The sequence below is a fragment of the Myiozetetes cayanensis genome, unplaced genomic scaffold, assembly GCF_022539395.1.
Source record: "Myiozetetes cayanensis isolate MyiCay16 unplaced genomic scaffold, myiCay2020 scf2-11, whole genome shotgun sequence".
NCBI lineage: Eukaryota > Metazoa > Chordata > Aves > Passeriformes > Tyrannidae > Myiozetetes > Myiozetetes cayanensis.
Window position 1 is genome coordinate 9,827,087 of NW_026087411.1, and position 18,872 is coordinate 9,845,958.

At 46.8% G+C, this 18,872-nt stretch overlaps 1 protein-coding gene across 1 annotated transcript in view; it reads left to right on the forward strand.

The window, feature by feature from the left end:
* The first annotated feature begins 4,841 nt into the window (after positions 1–4,841).
* The window catches only part of JAG1 (jagged canonical Notch ligand 1), a 34,922-nt gene continuing 20,891 nt past the window's right edge, over positions 4,842–18,872 (forward strand). Inside the window, exons 1-3 of the mRNA XM_050314997.1 lie at positions 4,842–4,919; positions 5,704–6,009; positions 16,913–16,964. Coding sequence (XP_050170954.1) covers positions 4,842–4,919; positions 5,704–6,009; positions 16,913–16,964 — 436 coding nt within the window. The remainder of the gene's footprint in view (positions 4,920–5,703; positions 6,010–16,912; positions 16,965–18,872) is intronic.

An 18,872-nucleotide genomic window follows, 5' to 3' on the forward strand; every position in this document is an offset into this window, starting at 1 on the left:
CTCTCAATTTTAAGCTGTGACAGAAAGCAATAATGTTATGGATTCACTTAATTACAGCTGGATAAAACTTAAAGGCTCTACAATAGATGTATTTTTTGGCTCTACAACTTTTAACTCTTTCGGGGGCTTTACTGGTTCTGAGTGCAGTAATTTCTGAGTACCGCAGAGTCTTTATTTTTTTATTGTTCTCAGAGTATCTTCTCAAAGAGATTTAGTGCCTCACTTTAATTCCTGGGAGCTAATATACAGAAAAACTAAGGTGGGAATTGCTAAGTGATAAAACACACATGCACAATAAACACAACACAGCTTCGAAATTTTAGTTCAAGCAACACACTGCAGGGAAAGAGGGAAGTGCTTGTAGCAGCAAACTGGATTTGGGGCTCTGGTCATTAAAGCATCTTCTCCGTAATCTTTTGTCACATTTGAAAAGCTTGCCCAGAGATACAGCTTTAAGAAATTGCCTGACTTGGAAGAAATGGAAGCTTTCATGGAAGTAGCATTGGCTAAACTGTGCTCTTTCTCCTCACCTCTGCCACTTGCTCAACTTTCTCAGCAGAGCTAGTTTTCCCTCCTGCTCCATTTCTGAAATAGCCTACCATGGGGTGTGGCCTCCCCACAAAGCGCTTCCTAATTAGTTCCTAAACACTAAATGATTATGGAAGCGCAATTCCCATTCCACTCAGGTGATGAAAAGCCTTACAGGAGTTCAGTCTCACTTTGTAATTAGAGAAATTAGCTTTCTAAGTTTAGATCACTCAACTGTGCAAATGGGTTCATCTGCTGGAATGTGTTGCTCCGAAATGTGTGTCAGCCGAGCAGCACGGCACAGTCCCTATCTCTGCCTCCACGACACTCACCCAAGTGGGGAGGTCAGTCCCAGTGCTGCAGGAGGAAAATAAAGTGTTGTGGGTGTATTGCAGGAAAGGCCTTATCTAAAAGCTCACTCATCCGTGATTGACTGCAGCGATACATCCTTCTCCTTGCAACAGGGCAGCTTAACTCCCCAGATAAGGGATTAGCCAAGTGGATGAAATTTTCACTCTTTCACTCGGTGTGTTTGGAATTATATCTAAAGTTACGGTAAATTGATTTTAATGGGTAATTTCGAGGAGCAAAACTACTTTTAGAAAAATCTGCAGAAACAAAGGGCTCCTGTATCCTCTTTGCTGTGAAATGAGGTTGTTGAGCTTTATGAATTCTTTATGACTACGTATTCCCCGTGTCAACAGATTCTTTCCCAGTAGCCCTTTACCAGTTTTACTGGAGGCTGATGCAGGATCAGGCCCCCATGATTATGCAACTGTCTTGATCTGCATTAGAGTAGCAAACAAAAGTTTAGTCACTGACTTCAAAATGAGATGGATCAGGTCCCTGAACGAAGAATTTTTCCAGGGGCGCCATTCCAAGCTTACCTTCAGGTATCACAAATCTAAGGAAATCCTGCGGGATTGTTCGCAGCCACGACTCAGTGACTCACCGAGCTTTAAAAGGAAATTACAACTTTCCTAGCACAAAGAACTGACTTCACGACACCTGACCCTCGTAATCCAGGCACTCCCTCTAAAGGCTGTGATCCTCGTCCCACCAAAGTCCTGGGCAATCTCCCAGTGGCTTCAATGAGCTGCTCTAAATTAAGGAACTGATTCAGGCCCAAAGCAAAGCGGTGCCTGTAATTCTGGACTTTGGCACAACTAAGTGTCTATAACGGCCTCTAACGTGGATGTGATCTAATTATGTCGGAATAGGAAGATTAGCAGGAAGTAACTTTACGCAACGCGAGAAGCCGAGTGCCAGACCCTGAAAAGTTCTTCACCAGCCTCAAAGGAAGACACGTCGGCTCTCCACACTCGTGGGATGTGCAAGCAGAGCCCTGCAGCAGGAACTTCAAGTGCGCTGGTCTCTGGCTACTCCAAGCACCTCAGTTCAGGCCCCCTTGTGCACATGCAGCAATTTGTAAGTTGCCGTATCAGTAATGAAATTAGTGCCTTAAAAACGTGCTCGGGCCACAGGCACCACGCTCAGCTGCTTTTCAGTGCTGCTGTGCAGGGGTTTTAAGATCTGCCCTCGAGAGCCCAGTGAAGAAAAGCAAGAGATGGGACTTCAAGGGTGAAATTCTGGACCGCATACGGTGATTTTACTGCTGGCTTCCATGAGGTCAAAATTTGTTCTGCGAGGGAGAGGGTTTGCAACGCGCTTCTGCACGTGACTCATGCTCTGCCTTGCTCTACCTATCAGTAATACTCCCCACCTCAAGACATTGGGAGGCTTAATTCGTTAATGCTTGCAAAGCATTTTAAGTTGTTGGACGAGTAATTGTGTTGGAGGGCAGCTACACTGCTGAGTCACAAGCACTGTGGGAACCAGGACTCTGGATTTCCTAAGCACTGGAGTCAAACAGGTGGAGTAACCTGTTACAGAAAGGTCAACTCCAGACCTGCCCTAAAGGTACAGGGCGTACCAGCCAGCAGCAGGGTATTTAAAGGCCCAGAGGAGAAGATGTGTGGCACTTGGGAATGAGTAACATCTAAACAGGCTGCGGAAACTAAACCAACGCTCACTGGAAAAAAAAGAGAGGTGCTGGTTCTCGTATCACCGAACTGCAGTCACGTTGTGGGTAAAACACAATGAAGGTTTACCAGCCTAAGAAGAGTTAATTGCTCCAGTAAGGAACAACCAATGCTGCTGGAACTTGGGGGCTGAATGAGGCTGGAAGGAGTATTTGGTAACCGCACACCTCACGGGCAATCCCAAAGTTGCTGGGATGTGATTTGTGAACTCAAATGGGAAGCAATCCGCAGGAGTCGGATGGAAGTCTGAGCACGGCTCTAAGGCGAGGGGTACAAATACCACCAGCTTCCCAGCCTGAGGCACTGCAGAATGCGACACCACAGCCAAGAACAGGCACGCACTTTGCTTTTGCCATAGGAAATTAAAACAAAGGATATAAAATTAGGTCAGAAATCTTGTTTTCCTCTGTGCCACTGACTCTGGTGTATAAAACAGACATTCACACACCTACTGCGTTAGATCAGGGTGGAATAGGAGATCAGGACACAAGAATAGCTGTTCTGGGTCAGACCAAACGTCATGTGGGCCAGGTTCCTGTCTCCAGCGCCTCAGGAAGAAAGGGACAGTGATGCAGCAAGTTCCCAGCACAGTCACCCAACTTCTAGACCAGCAACCCGGGGACTTCCCAAACCAGAGACAAAGTTAGGGGTGGGGTTTTTAGGGTTTTTCTTTTTTTGTTCAATGCCCTTTGATGTGTGGCTCTTCCTCTGGGAACAAGTCTGAATGGTTTCTGTGCAAACTGTTGGGCTTCTCAGTGCCCTGTGGCAGGGAGCCCCTCAGGTGATCACCACCTGTCTGTGTGGCTCTGGACCCTGTTCCTAAAAGAATGCCTGAGGCAGACAACCCCCAGCACTCCCCTGGAAGCTGGGACGACTATCTCCAGTGCGGGAAACAGGGACCCTGATGGGGCCTGAGCCAGCACTCCCTTCCCGGGACTGATCGGCTGAGGGATCCTTCCTCCCACCTGGACCCCGGGAGGCCCTCGGCGGTGCGGCCTCGTGTAGAGGAGGGGACAACGAGTCGCACGGTGGCGACTGCCGCCTCAGCTTCCCTCGGGAGAGCGGCTGGCCGGGCTACCTCAGAGCCTCGGGCCGACCGTCCCTCCCGTCCCCTCAGGCAGCGCCGACCCGCTCCCACGCAGCGCCCCCCGGCACAGCCCGGCCCGCCTCAGGGGCACCGCGGGGCGGGAAGGGCAGCCGCCGGCCCAGGGCAGGGGGAGAAGGTTTCACACCACAAAAAGCGCTCCCGAACTCTTCGTTCTTCTTTCAACCGGCGCCGAGGAGGAGAGGAGGGACGGGCCGCGGCTCCCGGGCGGGCGGGCAGGAGCCGCGCGCGTCCCCTCAGCGAGCGGCGGGGCGGGAAAACCGCGTCCGCCGCGAGCGCCGCCGGGGGCGCGCCCGCCCGGCGCTCCCGGGACCGCCCCGGCGCGGCTCCTCCCGCTCCAGGTAGCGCTGGAAGCACCTGCGGAGCGGCGCTTCCCGAGGGACGGACCCTCGGGGCAGCCGGGGCGCGCCGTCTCCCTCAGGCGGAGGAGCCGTCGCCCGCAGCTCGCTCGATGCCATGCCATGCCATCCCTCCTCTCCGCCGCCTCCTCCTCCTGCCGGTACCTGCCTTCCCCTGACCGTGCCCTGCCATTCCCCTCCTCCTCCTCCTCCTCCTCCCCTCTCTCCCTCCTCCTCCTCTCCCCTCTCTCCCTCCTCCTCCTCTCCCCTCATGCATATGGATGGGCGCATGCGCCCGCCGCCCTGGGCTAGATGAAGCGGAGCGGCGGCGGCGCTCCCAGACGGGCGGGCGGCTGCGGGGCGGTGCGTGTGCTGCATGTGCGTGTGTATGTGTGAGTGTGTGTGCGTGTGTGTCTCGGGGGGGCGAGGGGCTCCGCCGCAAGGAATAAAAGGATTGGGATAATAATCGCAGTAATAAAACAAAACAAAAAAAAAGACAAAAAAAAAAAGAGAGAGAGAGAAAAGAAAAGGGAAAGAAAAGAGGGGAGGCGAGAGAATAAGGCGGATAAAAGGAGGCCGGGCTGCTTTGCATTGAAGAGCGGGGCGCTATTGAAAGCGCTTGAAAAGCGGCGTTGTCCGGCGCGGGTGCGCCGCGGTATATTAGAGCGGGGCGGCGGCAGCGGCAGCAGCGGCGGCGCCTCCTCCTCCACCTCCTCCTTCTCCTCCTCCCTCCTGGCCCTCCCCGTCCCGTCCCGACCCGGAGCGAGCGGCGGCGGCGGCGGCCCTGCAGGCGGGCGGGCGGGCAGCGCGGCGGCGGCGGCGGGCGGCATGCGTGCGCCCCGGCGGGCAGCCGCGGCGGCGTGCTCCATCCTCACCCTCACCCTGCTCCTGGCGCTGCGGGACAAGGTACGTACCTGGGCACACCCGGCAATTCCGGCGCTTTTCTGGAGTGCTTGCGGGAGACGGGTTTTGGGAAGCCCGGAGAGGCTCTCCTTGCAGAGCCGCTCCGGCCGGAGCGGAGCTGCTGCCCCGTAACTTCTCTGCGGGAGTGCGCCTTGTAGCAAGACTTAATTCCCTGGCAATAAGAAGTGCTATTACTGCGGGTTTTTCTCCCCGAAATTACTTATTTCCCCCCCTTTTTTTTAATCCCTTTTTAATTTCTTTTTATTATTATTATTTTTAATGAGCCTAATTGCAGCACTGCTGGGGTGACTAATGAGCAGGGTCTGAGTCTCAGCTGGGCAGCTCCGGCTCAGCTGCACCCCAGAGGAGCAGAGGGGTTGCTCGGTTGCCTTTCCAGGGTGTGCATTAGCTACATCGTTTTGTTGGGTTTGCCCTCGCGTATGCACTCTTGGCTTGGTTTAGTTTTATTTCCTAACGATTTGGAAGCTTTCCTCCCGCTGGTTTTTTTGGAGTTGGCACTTGAGGCTCTTTTTTAGCATTAACGGCGTTATTTAGTTGGGATGATTTATGAGCCCTTCTGATAGGGAAAAGCTTGGAGTGGTTGGCTTTGTTTTATTTTTAATGTTATGTGTGTGCTTCTTGAAAGCACGCCTAAAATTACTTTCTCCTATCTGTAGTGTAGTTGTAGATTGTTTGGAGAAAAAAAGTGAGGTGACTGTTTCTTGTTTCTTTCTTTTTTTTTTTTTTTTTCCTTTTTTTTCCTCCGGTTGTTTCTTGGGATTAACAGGTGACTTTAGCGTCGGGACAGTTCGAGTTGGAGATCTTATCCATGCAAAATGTGAATGGTGAACTGCAAAATGGAAATTGCTGCGATGGCACCCGAAACCCAGGAGATAAAAAATGCACCAGAGATGAGTGTGACACCTACTTTAAAGTTTGCCTGAAGGAGTATCAATCGCGGGTCAGTACTGGCGGTCCTTGCAGCTTCGGATCCAAATCCACTCCTGTCATCGGAGGGAATACCTTCAATTTAAAGTACAACCGGAATAATGAAAAGAACCGGATCGTTATCCCTTTCAGCTTCGCCTGGCCGGTGAGTTGCGTGGCCTGCTCTGGCTCTGCCTCTGTTGGACGGTGCTCTTTGAGATGTCTTTAGTGTGCCGAGCTCTAACTGCTTGTGCTGGGGGAAGAGGGACCGGGATTGGGGAGGGAGAAGAAGGCATCTTGGCAAGAGCGTCGGGAATCCGCAGCACAGAAATGAGTAAAATGTAGTGGTGTTTTTGTTTTCGTTCCCTGGGGCTCACAATGCACAGCCTGTTAAATTTGAAAGTCAGATGTGCAGTGAGGGGGATCTAAATGGGTCAGGGAAGCAAACCCAGTATCTCTGCACTTTACAGCATGAATAAGTCTCTTGAGATTTAGAAGGTCAGAAGTTCATTTTTTTCTTTTTTTTCTTAACCAGTGAAGTCTTGGGCTTAAGCCAAAAGAGCAGTGGGTTAGGGGCTGTAGAGGGATCCCGTGTGAAAAGTGTGTGTCATCGCTGGCCTCCTTCCCTGGAGCGTGTTTGGGAAGGCTTCCTGCTTCTCCCAAGGGGAAATCTCCCTGCGCTGCTCGGTGTGGATGGGAGCTGCTGTAGCTGCTCTTGGTGAAGTAGTTGCCAGCTTCCCTGGGAAGCTGGCTGTGTTTTGAGGGACATGCAGACTCCAGGAGGTAAAGACTGAGAAAAGCCTGGCCTTAGCTTTTGGTCCACTTCACTCACTCCTCCCCACAGCACACCTTTCCTGGCTACCTGCCTCTGTGGTCCATGGATTCTGCGTCCTTCTAGTTGTGTGCAAAACTCGGTGGCTCAAGGAGGTGGGACTCTTTGCCAGGCACTTTTCCAGTGTTGTCCACTGTAGTAAACGCTGGTCAGCTCTGTAGAGCAGAGAGATGGAGGATGGGTGACCCAATCCTTCACCAGCAATCCTGCTTTGGTTTGGGCTGTGAAAACAACACTCAGACATCAGTGCTGCCTGCTTCTTTTGGGTGCTTAGGGGGCTTGAATCTCTGATGGTCAGCTCTGCAGAGGAGTCCTCAGCTCCCTGCACAGAAAGCAAGGACCATCTTTCTGAAATGGCCATCAGCTGGGACAGACACACACATGCAGGCTCCGGGGACATGGGATTTGTGGCCATGGAAGAGTGCCATGGCCTGGGATGGCAGGAGGTGCCCCGTTTTCGTGCCCAGCAGGCGAGCAAAAACTGAGGGTGACTGATCCGGGGAAGGTGGGGGGGAAGGTCCTGTGCACACCGACAGTCTGGCTTTTGAGGTGTCTCCCTGGGATGCTGCAGTGCAAACGCTGAAAACTCCCAAATTTCTGCTCCTGAAACTTTTGATATTTAGAGATCACCTAGGAAACCACACTGTTTCCCCCCACACACCCCTTCTCCAAAGGTGCTGAGCAGACACTTTCCCACCAACTGCCTTGGGGTATGTTGATGCTCAGCAGTTTTGTAAATCCAGTCATCCTAACCTACATGCCTAAGGTCATTTTTGCGAGGGGAGGAGGGCCCTTCCGTGCACCAGGGGAGGGGTGAATCTTGTTTCCCATCCTCTGCCACTCTCCCTGCTGCCGGGGTGCACTCTCCACTCCCTCCAAAGCGTGGCTCTTCCTAGATAAGGGCTGGTTGCTGGGAGAGCCTGAACTTTTTTTTTTTTTTTTTTTTTGGGGGGGGGGGAAGGGGGGAGGGATGGAAAAGCCCGCCCCAAAATCATTCCTGCTCCAGTTGTGGTGTAGACACCCACTTTCTAGTCCTACCGCCAAGTGCTGCAGGCAGCCATGTGTTCTTGAAGTGTCCTGTGCTGCCTCCTACCTGCCTGCTCTGTCAGTTGTGACTTGTGGAATATCGAGGGCTGAAGAGGCACAAGGGAGAAATTAAGTCTCCGTTTTTAAGGAGATAGTATTACAAAGTACAATAGCAGAGTTAACAAAAGTATTCTCTGTTGGAAGTACAAGTCCTTCCTTTCTTTCTCTTTCTTTTTTTTTTCTGAACATGAAATGAGATAAAACTGTTATCAAATATGCCATCAAAGGGATAAAGGGCTTTGTAAAAATCTGAGGTATTTGAAGCTCTGCCAGTGGCTGTAGTGCTTGTGTTGCAGATTTTGACTTTTTTTCTGAAAAGTCAGGTACATCAAGGATTTCTTTTTTTTTTTTTAAACTAACCCCCTTCTCTGCTCCCAGTAATTCGAGTGCCCTGAATCTGAAGATATGTATATAAAAATGGTGTGAAAACCGAACGTGTTGCTTCCAACAACCCCTCTCTTCATAGGACTGGGAAGGGAAATCTGTGTGTAGAGGGTGGGTTTGGGGGGTGTGTGGAAACCCTGGGAGAAGTTTCCTAAGCTTGTCTGCATCTTAGTAAAAGAAATGCTTCTATTGTCCTGCTGAATCTAATTCAGCACTGGAATCCTGGAGCAGCAGCAGCAAAACGCCAATGCAGCCTTTGAAATGTGTAAAACTCGACAAGTTCAGACACCCTATTCTAAAAATTCCAGGCTTATGAACCGAACTCTTGCTTATTCCCATGCAGAAATGCACTTTTTGAGACTCTGATGAGAATCTGTTTGCAATTATCAAGCCTGCCTTCCCAGCTTTAGCTTCCACAGGACACAGCTTTTATGCTGGCCATTGTGACTTCCAAATGGCACTTGAACAAAAGAATATCTAATGTGGCAAAGCTCTTATTTGTCCTAAAATTGTGTACACAAATCATTTGAGGCGTTTTCAAAGCTTTAAGGATAAAGCAGTAAACTTAATTAGTCAACTCCAAGCTGATGCTGAAATCTCAGAACTTTAAAAAAAACCCCAACTTCTTTAGGTGGTTGAATACAGTGGACTTTAGTAAAAGCTTGAGGTTAGCATTGCATCTACCCAGGTGGCTAATCATGAGAGATGGCTTTTGAATACATTCAGCTGAAAATTGTAGTAAAGGTAATAAGAGCAAGACCAAAACGTTAATCATAATGCTCTTGAAAATTCACGCCCATCTCTGAATACTTACTGCTTGTGTTCTGCTCTCTGAGGGAGGCTTTTCTTGGATGTTGCAGCTCGAGTCGGTAACATTAAGAAGTCTTGTTGCCTTGACTACTTTTTAAAGAAAAAAAAATTACAAAACCCTTTTCCCATGTCAAGCTGCCCCCTTATGCTGTTTGTGAAAAATAGGTGTATTGCATTAGAGGCCTTTATTCATCAGGCAGGAGAGGAAGAAGGAGAGAGAATGGGCTGCTTTAAATGTATTGTTAGAGTGGGCTTGCAGTTGTAATGTAGATTTGGAGTGTCAGAGTCTTATTAATAACTTATGTGGTTTGCTCTTGTCAGTTTTGATACGTCCCCCTGTGAGTAATGGGTGTGGAGATGGTGGGCCATGAATTAATTTAAGTGATGGGAGGTTTGAGCAAGTTGCTAGGAGACAGGGCAGCAGGGCAGCATAAAGGAACTGGAGTGGATCAGAAAGCTCCCTCTGCAGTAGCTGGTAATTCTTCAGTAAATTGAAACAATAGTGATGATGATTTAAAAAAAAAAAAAAAACAAACAACAAAATGGACTTAGGCTTCCTCCGTGCATTCATTTTGAGACTTCACTGACTTTCCTGACAGGCAAGCTTGGCTCTATGAAGCCATATAAAAAAAGCGTGGAACAAAAGAATTTCCATGTTCCACTTGTCAAAGTCTGTCTCAACAAGTTTTGTTTCATGGCAGACACATGCTCTTCTCTGACATCAATCAAATCTCCTGGCTGTCTTAAAGAACCCAAAGTGTGATGTGTGCTGTACCTTAGGGCAGCTGAGCATCAATTAACTAAGCAAAACTTTAGCACCAAACTTTGCTTTTATGTAAGGAAAGATGTTTTGGGGGTTTGGCGAGACTGTGAGTAAGAAGGTCAAACTTGGCAATTCCTTTGGTATGCACAGCTCCAATTTCAAACAGCTTGTTTATCCTGAAATTATGATCCTTGTAATTATTTAATATTGGGGCCAATTGTACCAACACACCAGGAAACAACTGAGGTGGAAAAAAACCCTCCAGCACCTGAAGAAGTTTAGCATAAAATACAATTAAAAAGAGTTTTGAAGGTCTTGTTTCAACCTTTATGCTAAAAAATAAAATAGTCAGCCTTTCCCCTTTTTTAATGACAAACCTTAGTGCTGCTGATTCCTGAAGATGTAAAATATGTTTTCTGGATAGGCATTGTTTTTTCTGGCTAGAAAGACATGATGAAAGAGCTTTAGTATTTTTTAAGCTTTATGAACTTTTTCCCCCCTCTCTTGATACAAGAGGCTTCCAAAATACAAATCTGCAGCTGATATTAAAGTAACAGCCTTTTGAATCTGAGAGAAAAATATCACTTCTTTCAGCTGCTTTTTTTTTTTTTTTTTTTTTTTTTGGTTTTCAACCCAATATGTCACAGTGACGAGACTAAAATTTAGGGTTTGATTTTGGTTTTCTCTTCCTCCAGTTAACTTCTTTGAAAACTTGTAGAAGCAAATGTTGGAGCTTTTCTTGAAGAATTCATGATAAGTCGTCATGGAGCATGGGCAGATCAGAAGGAATTTTTGTAATAACAAAATGCATATTAATCAAAGCCACACTCTGTCATTTATTGCTGAATTAATAATTTAAGATTAAATCTTCAGCACTCAAAGTGCAGTGTTTTGCCTAGGATTACTATACAGCACGGAGCTGGGAGTATTAAGTGACATCTGAAGCATAATTAGCATCACAAGGCTGGTTTTTTTCCCAGGACTGCAGAGAAGTGATGCATCCATTCGGAGTTTTTGGGCCTCTTACATGTTCTTACAAGTTATTTATGTTCCAGCCAGTTCAGAACTTCCATCTCCCTGCTAAATCCATTTGACTATATTACCATAATATGTCTAAAAATAAATCCTCATCCTGCCTGCTCCCAGAATTTTTGTTCTTGCTAGAATAAAGGCCTCCTCCAGTTTAACTTCAGTGGCAGCTGGACTGGGCCTGGCACTGAGGCTGATTCCTAAACTTTCTCAGACTGCATACATCCAGCACTGTCAGCTTGTTTATGCAGCTGGAAGTCAGCATGTCTGAAAATGAATTGCATAAAATTGATGCTTTATGCTCACAGTTCTAGTTCAGGCAAGGGAACACACTGCTCCACTGTGGGGCTGGAGGCTGCAATGGAAGTCAGCTGGTTCTGAAGCTGGGGAAGTTGGATCTGAGCTGTTTATCCCAGCTTCAGTTCTTAATGGAGTTCTGATGCCCTGCAAAACAAGAACCTTAAACTACAGTTCTTAAAAGTGTTTCGAAGGGTAGATAATACAAGTGAGAGGATGGGGTTTGAAACTGAAACTAAACTTGCCTTTGAATTTCTGTTGATGAGTAGAAGTTTGATTGGCTCAGTTCTAATAATTTAAATGGCAACCTGTACGCCTTAACACAGGGAAAGATGTCAAAACTAGAAGCTGTTGTGTTCGTTTCTCCTTAGTCTGTGGAGCTCCTGGTTCTGTGGTCACTGCTCTGCAGCATAAGTTACACCCATTATTCTTGGAGTATTCCGAAGAAACTGCAAAAAGTGGATAGAAGTGGTTAAAGTGCTTTGTAAATAGTCAAACATCCAGAGTCCTTCACCAGCTCGACCCAGTTCTTAGGCACTTAGGTAAATAAGTAGAAAGGCTTCTTGTTCAGGCTTGCTCCATGTGAACCTGACTGTTTTGCTTGGCTGGCTACTAGGTATTCTCTCTATTAACCTTGCCACCCTTTTGTAACTGGTGCATTTAATTATCAGTGGGATGCTTTAAACAGGTAGGGGGACTGATAAGAGCAGGTAATCTGCTTGTTGGGGAAGCTTGAAAGCAACCATTGACATTTTGGCCTATCTGTTGCTCTTTGACAAGTGGGGCTCTGTGAGAAAATAACTCTGTAACTAGATAAGGTGCTGATTAAAATGCTGCTCTAGTATGAAGCACCCTGGTAGCTGAGATCACTTAAAATCATTAATTTAAAAAGAAAGGGAAAAAAAGGGGGTGGGGAGGGAATGCTGCTATACTTTTATTTTCTTTGCCTTTTTTTTTTTTTTTTTTTTTTAAAGGAGGAGGAGGGAGGACCCCAAGTCTCCCCCCCCTCTGCCCCAGTACATTGTTCCATTAGTGCCATGCTAGTTTTATGATTGGAATACATTGTAGTCCGGCCACCCAGACAGAGGCATTGACTGCTAATATTAACCAAGAACAATGGAGTGGCCATACTGACTGCAGTGAGGATTACAGAACATAATGGGGCCTATCCAAAAATAATGCTAATACAGGACAAGCAACAGGAAGCAGCAGTAGACTCAGCATTGCTCGGCTCCCAGACAAACCATGGACTTACTTCACACAATGGCAACTTCAGCACATTATGTATTCACAGGATACTCATTATTCCAGCAGGCTTGCCAGATCAGAGATCAGCCTGGTTTACTGGATGCTTAAGCGTATGCATAGTTTGGATAGCGGTACTTTTGTGTCCTTCATCATTTGGCAGGAGGGTGGCAGTTGTATTGCAGTGAAGGTCTTGACTTCATTTACTGCCTTGGCTTGTGCCAAGGCAGGAGGAGGGGGGGGAAATCTCTCCTGGAAGCCGCTGATAGAGTTAAATTTGTTTTCATGTCTTTCTCCTTTATGTGGCAATGCAGTGTTTACTGGCACTGACAGCACTGAAGGAGCTACTCAAAAGGAAGGCTAAAGGAGCTGTGTTTTTGTGTGGGCAGATCCTGATGAGGCTCTTGGCTGGGCTGCCTGCTTGGGGTTCAGCCGAGCTCTCAGCCATGACACTGCCATGGCTTGGGCTGGGTTTCTGTAGGCAGAGTGGGGAGAGTCACAGCTTTGTATGGTGTTGTCTCGTCCTTACGTAGGTTGTCCCAAAGAGGAGCTTCCTGATCATGTTCCATTTGACAAAAGGTTAAGAGGGTTAAGTGGTTTTCCTCCTTTTCCAAAATATGTTTTGTTGCTACTCTTCTGAAACTCTGAGTATCTTTTGTTCAAAAGTGTCCCGTCTTGAACCCAAAGTCTTGGGTGTTTTGAGGGTTTTTTCCCCATGTCATCTGGATGAGGAGCCTTTAACTCCTTTGAAGGAACACAGTTGTCAGAGTTGGTGGTGTGATGCTGTGATGCATCTGTAGAGCATGGTATGTGACAGAGGTACCAAGTGAAAGTCCTGCTGATGTTTAGAGGAAGTGGGTTTGTGACTGGCTTTAACCCTGCTCAGAGATGCCCCTGGGCACTTTGGAATGTGCCTCAGTTTCCTTCTTCCCTCTCCCACCCCCTTCCAGCTGTAGGGAGGAGGTTGCCAGCCCTGCTGGCAGTGAGCTGTGTGCTGCTGTGACAGTGTCCTGGCCGCCCCTGGGACGCAGACAGGGTGTGAGCACCTTCTCAAACTGCTCCTCACAGCTGAGCACGGCTGGCAGAGCGTGAGGAGAACGTTACTGGGCTTAACCTGCTCTCCTTGTTTGGCAGAGGAGGAGCAGGCGCAGCGCTCTGGATGCAAACTTCCCCCTGCGTTTGTCTAGTCATGGTTTCACATGCTCAGCAAAGCTCTTGCACGCTCTAACCACAAGGAGAGGAGGGAAAGAGGTTGGACTGGTTGCAACCTCTTTGAAAAAGGAGGCAGTGCTTTCACTAGGTGCTGGATGTTTTAATCTATCCCTGGCCCACTGACTTGCAGAGAGCCTTCAGAAGCCCAAGTACAAAAGCACCTCTTTTGGGTGGATGTCTGGATGGAAGGGAGGGAAAAGAAGGTAATCAAGCAGAGAGCTTTAAACACCTTCTGCTTACCAGGAGCTGCCAGCATTTCGTTTAAATAACCAGCAAAGAGGTTGCATTGCCCTTTCAGACCCTTAGAAGGGATGGTTTCTGATGGATTTCAGGGTCTTCACAGTTTTTTGGGTTGTGTTATTGGTGGATCAAGACTAAGTCACGGTGTCTTGTCACTGAGGAAAATAACTCTTACACATTGGTGCTTGCTTTGTTTTTTGGAGTATGATCTTGACCACTTCCATCCTCTCCTGGCTTAACTCACAGGAGTTTTGCTGCCTTGCAGTCCTCTGGGCTGATCAGGCTGTGGATGTTCTGCAAAGTGTACAGACTTACTGTTCCTTTCAAGCTGCCTTTCCTCTCCAACCACAATCCCTGCCTTCTGGTCAAGCTCAGGTTTACAGTGGCTAATTGGGTGTGACTCTGGAAAAGTTCACTGCTGCCTTGTTGCCAGGGACATTGCTTTGACGGAATAAGGTGCATGATGTGGAATTCTCATGTCTGGATATATATATATATTTATTCAAAGATGGGCAGAGGTCATCAATGGGCATGGGAAAACTTAAACCTCCACGCTGTAAGCAGTCATTCCTGAGATATCTGAATCGTTGATCTATAGAGTGGGGATGATATGCACTTGTAAAAAAAATCTCAACAGTGCAGCTTTGCACAGAACTGCATTTTTTAGGGGGTGAGGGACTTAACTAGAGCTATGCGATAGTTGGATTGTTGAGGGAGGCTCTGGGTGTCTGGGTGTCTTTTGTTTAAAAGTGTCCCATCTTGAACACAAAGTTTTGGGGGCTTTTGGTTTGTTTTTGTTTTGTTTTTTTTTCCCCATGCTGAGAGGGACAGAGCCAAGAGATCAAATGCCGTTCTTTGTATCATCCCTTCTCAGGATGGAGATTCTTCGTTTAAAATACTCAGACGTGGTGAGAGGGGGCACATGGAAACAAGGGAATTGCCAGGGTAGGTCTATTCCCCCCGCATTTTGTTTTCATCCAGATAAGCATCTCCTCTTTTTAAAGGAACTCCTGTGTGGTGGTGGAAAGTGGTCACACAAGTATCTAGCAACAGTAGCACTCAGAGTGAGGATCCAGCCTTTCCTTTCCTTAAGGGCTAGGTGTGTTGGTAAACAGTCCTGAGAACCAGCAGGGAACTGTTGCTATGAGTTTAGACAAAATATCTTCCAAAACAATTATGCAAGGCCGAAAGGAAAACATCCTTAACTTTATTGGAAGTAGTGCTGGTTGCCATAATTCATTCTCTATATCATAATATTTTTTTTTCAAGCTTGCAGTAACATGTTGTGCCTGTACTGCTTAATGTTGGTAATTAAACCACTGAGGAAGCACCCAAGATAGTGCAATCTGCATCTGTAATATGGCTCGGGACTTCTATTCTGGTTTTGTTTGTTTGCTTTGGGTTTGCTTTTTTTTTTTTTTTTTTTTTACCACTGGCTTGTGTAAGGACTTCTTAAATCTCTTTTAAACAGTGTTAGATGATCGTGTTGCGTTTTATTTTCTTTTCAGAGTTTCTTTCAAGCTGTCAGACTTTGGTCTAGAATAGTAACAAATCACTTTTCATGAAATATTAACCAAAAGTGGATTGGGCCAATGGAGCCTCTGCACAGAAGTTTGGGTGCATGTCTTGGCTTGCCCAGCTTTGCTTACTTTTGGAAGCATTTTCCCACAGTTATCAGTGAACAGAATGGAATCCTGGTCTGCTTTGAATATGAAACATATTTAGGCTATATTGCAAGCCGGTGTCCATCACAAACTAGGGTTTCATTCAGAGGCTGCATGCTGTGTCCAGTCGTGAGAAAGCAGCTCTGCTCCAACTCTCTCTCCCTCCCCCCTTCTTTTTTATTTCCTCTCCTCTTAAGGAATCTGAGGTCTGCCTTGCCCTTGCACCTTGTAGCAGCTCGCTCTCGGATCTGCATTTGGGTTTCTGTTCCAGAGAAGGCTGTGACTGAGCACAGATAACAGATACAATTAAGAAGAAATAAACCTTATGATGCACAGCTGCTATGGCAAAGCATCAGAACCCTTCACAGAGAGTTTTTGTTCTGTTGTAACATCCAAAAAGATGTTACATTTATTGTTTTATCTGTAGTTATTAATACACTTTTTGCTTTTCAATTCTTTTTTTTTTTTTTTGGAAGGGTGGTGTTTTGTTTTGGTTTTGAATCATTGTGTAAGTTTGGACACGGCAATTTTGAAAGATACTGCTTGGATAATAATATCTCGGAGTGGAGCTGGAGGAGGAGAAGATGTTTTAATGGCCCTTGTTCTCAAGTTAGGATTGAAGATAAAGGTGGCTTAGATGTAATAGCTGGCACCTTTCCAGCCCATGGAGTCACTTCAGTCGGTTTATGCTTATGATTATTATTACTGGAGTGCTGGAGAGCTCATTGGCAGCTTGGAGCATCTGTAACTGTGACACGGGGTGGATAGTGCGCCTTCCCTTTCCCTGCTCCTCCAAAGAGCCTGCTCTTAGCCTTTGTTTTACAAAGCTTTTCTCTCACCCCACCCCCTTCCCGAATCCATCAGTTCTTCCCTCAGTTACCTGATACTTGTGGGAGCTGCGATGCCCCTCGCGCAGACAAAGCTTTCAAAGGGGGTGCTGAAAAGCCAAGTCCCTGGAGATCGCGCTGTCAAGGCAGGGCACGGTAATCTTAGCAACACTTCTTGCTTTCAGGATGGCTTGGGGGAAGGGGGACATCAAGACTGCCTTTTCTGTAGCTGAAATTCTTTTGAAGCAGCTTTTTGAGAGTGGGTTTTTTGTTGTGGTTGTGTTTTTTTTTTTTTTGCTGCTGCCGTGTTATCCGGGTGCTTTGTGTCCTCCGTGTGCGATTCCTCCAGGGGCGCTTTGCTGCGGTCGCAGCGCGGTGTCAAAGGCTGCGCTTCCCAGTTAAGTACATAAGATGCTTTCACGATGACAAAGATGAGCTATCCGAGGTGAAAGGTCTCCTAGGTCAGACTGGATAAGGTAGCTTACGGGCTTTCGAGAAGATCGTGTTTGCCTCAAGTATAATCTTTTGCCTATTTATGTTTCCAAGTGTTCGGCTTTGGGGCAGAGACCAGAATTTTTCTTTTTAATTAAAATTGGGGGTTTGTTGGTTTGGTTTGGTTTGGTTTTTTTTCTCCTAAGTCATGCGTGGGTTTGAAACTAACTCTTATTTCTCTTTTGCAGAGATCCTACACATTGCTTGTGGAGGCATGGGATTACAATGATAACTCCACGAGTAAGTATTCACTCCACTGGTTCACTTGGTTTGGACACCTCTGCTTCCCCTGCACTGAAAGGCCTCTGGGAGTTTACCAGCTTGTTGTGAATTAGAGCACAGGGAGAGGGAAAAGTTCTCACCAAACAATTTGGAGCAATTCCTCCAGGCTCTGCAGCAGCCTGTCTCCCTTTTTGCCTGCAGAGGATGAGTAGCTCCCTCACCTAGGCACCAACAGTTTGCCTAAAAATAGATGCTGTTAATTCCTTCTTTCTCCTTAGGGAGAGTAAAAGCCAAGGGATTTATTCAGGTTTCTTTGTTTGGATTTTTTTCCTTTTTTTTTTTTAATTAGGAATCACATTCAGAAGCCTAAGCCTTGTTCACTTGAGACCTCTCTATAAACTATATACTTCTGAAAAGTGAGTGTGCTGCTCAAAAAAAAAATAGAAAAACATAAAAATCTCCATAAGACTTGGTCTAGATATCCATGTAATGACTGTAGATGACAAATAGGAGTGACTGCCAGCTCTTCCTTGGGAGTTGGATGTCTAGGGATTTATAATTGGGGGCTGAAAAATATTTACCAAACACGACCTGGTAGAGCTGGCTGGAAATCAAGGGTGGGAATCCTTTGCCTGGAATGTCTTTGGTTGCTCTCAGAAAGGTTCTGCAAAGCTTTTCCTGTTGGCAGAGGAAGCTGTAGAGGGGCTCTTGGCATATGAGCTGTTCTGCTTTTTGCCTGCTGTTACTGAAGGAGGAGGGCAAAATCAGCTGTAGCTTCACTCTAAGGCTTGAATGGAGCATGTGGAAAAAGCCACAGGAGAGAGTGTGAATCTGCACTCATGAAGCTTGTGTTGACACAACAAGCCTTTTCCTTCAATGAGGAGGCAGCAGCACTGTGGCCCATCTCCCAGATATCTTAGGGCAGCTCCTTGTAGTCCGCTTTGGAACAGCAGGTGACAGCCAGGCAGGAATTTCTCTCTCCTGAGAGAAAGGCCTTGTAGAAATGCACAGTGGTCTTTGAGTCTGGGACCCTCTCTGTGCAGTTTGTTATATTTATTTTTTTTTAAATATCCATGGGATGTCCTGTTAGTTTATAGCTCCTGATAGCTCCAGAAAAGCAGTTGTCCATTGCAGTTGATCCATGGGAGCTGTCAGGGATAGCCTCAGCCAGCCACGTTCAGCACTGTGGCAGTGCCTGTGATTCCAGGCTCTACCCCAGTCATGGAGCAGTGGCTGGGAGACTTCTTGGCTATGGAGTGTTTTATGGAGGAGAAGAAAGTAGATGCTACAGCAGCAGTGTTGTATTAAACATGGGAGATGCCTGAGTTCAAAATGAAAGTCGTGTTTATGGTAGGATCTGAGAATTTCTTCAGACTGGGTCTCTGCCACTTCTCCTATTATTAGAGCTCATCTTTTTTCATGAAACAACTGCATTTCCAAAGCTACACAATGAACCCTTTCTTTGCTTTCGTTCTGGAAGTACAATTGTCTTCAGACAAAATTGCCTCATTTCTCAGCAGTGCATTTGACCAAGTGCAGACATGTTCTTGCATATGTTCCTGATCTGCATTCCTGCTCTAGCTTTGCTGTCACTTTTCCATCTGTAGGTCACTGCACTGCACAAAGCTGTTCCTTTGTGCCTCGTTGCTTGACTTACAGTCAGCTTTGCCAGAGCTGAAGAATAAGTCTTGAAGAACTAGTTAAGAAAATGATTAGAACTAAACAATTGTCATTGGATAATGTGATGAGTGGGTTTTTTTGATGTCCAGGATTTTCTTTTACCGTAATTGCCACTGAATTGTAAGGACCCTGTGAGAGCTCTCAGCAATAAAAGTGGATTTAGGAAGCTTTGTGTAACTTCTCACTAGCTCTAGCATCCTCTGATCAGTGCAGTTGTTAGAGGAGATCCTAGAGTGGATGCTTCCT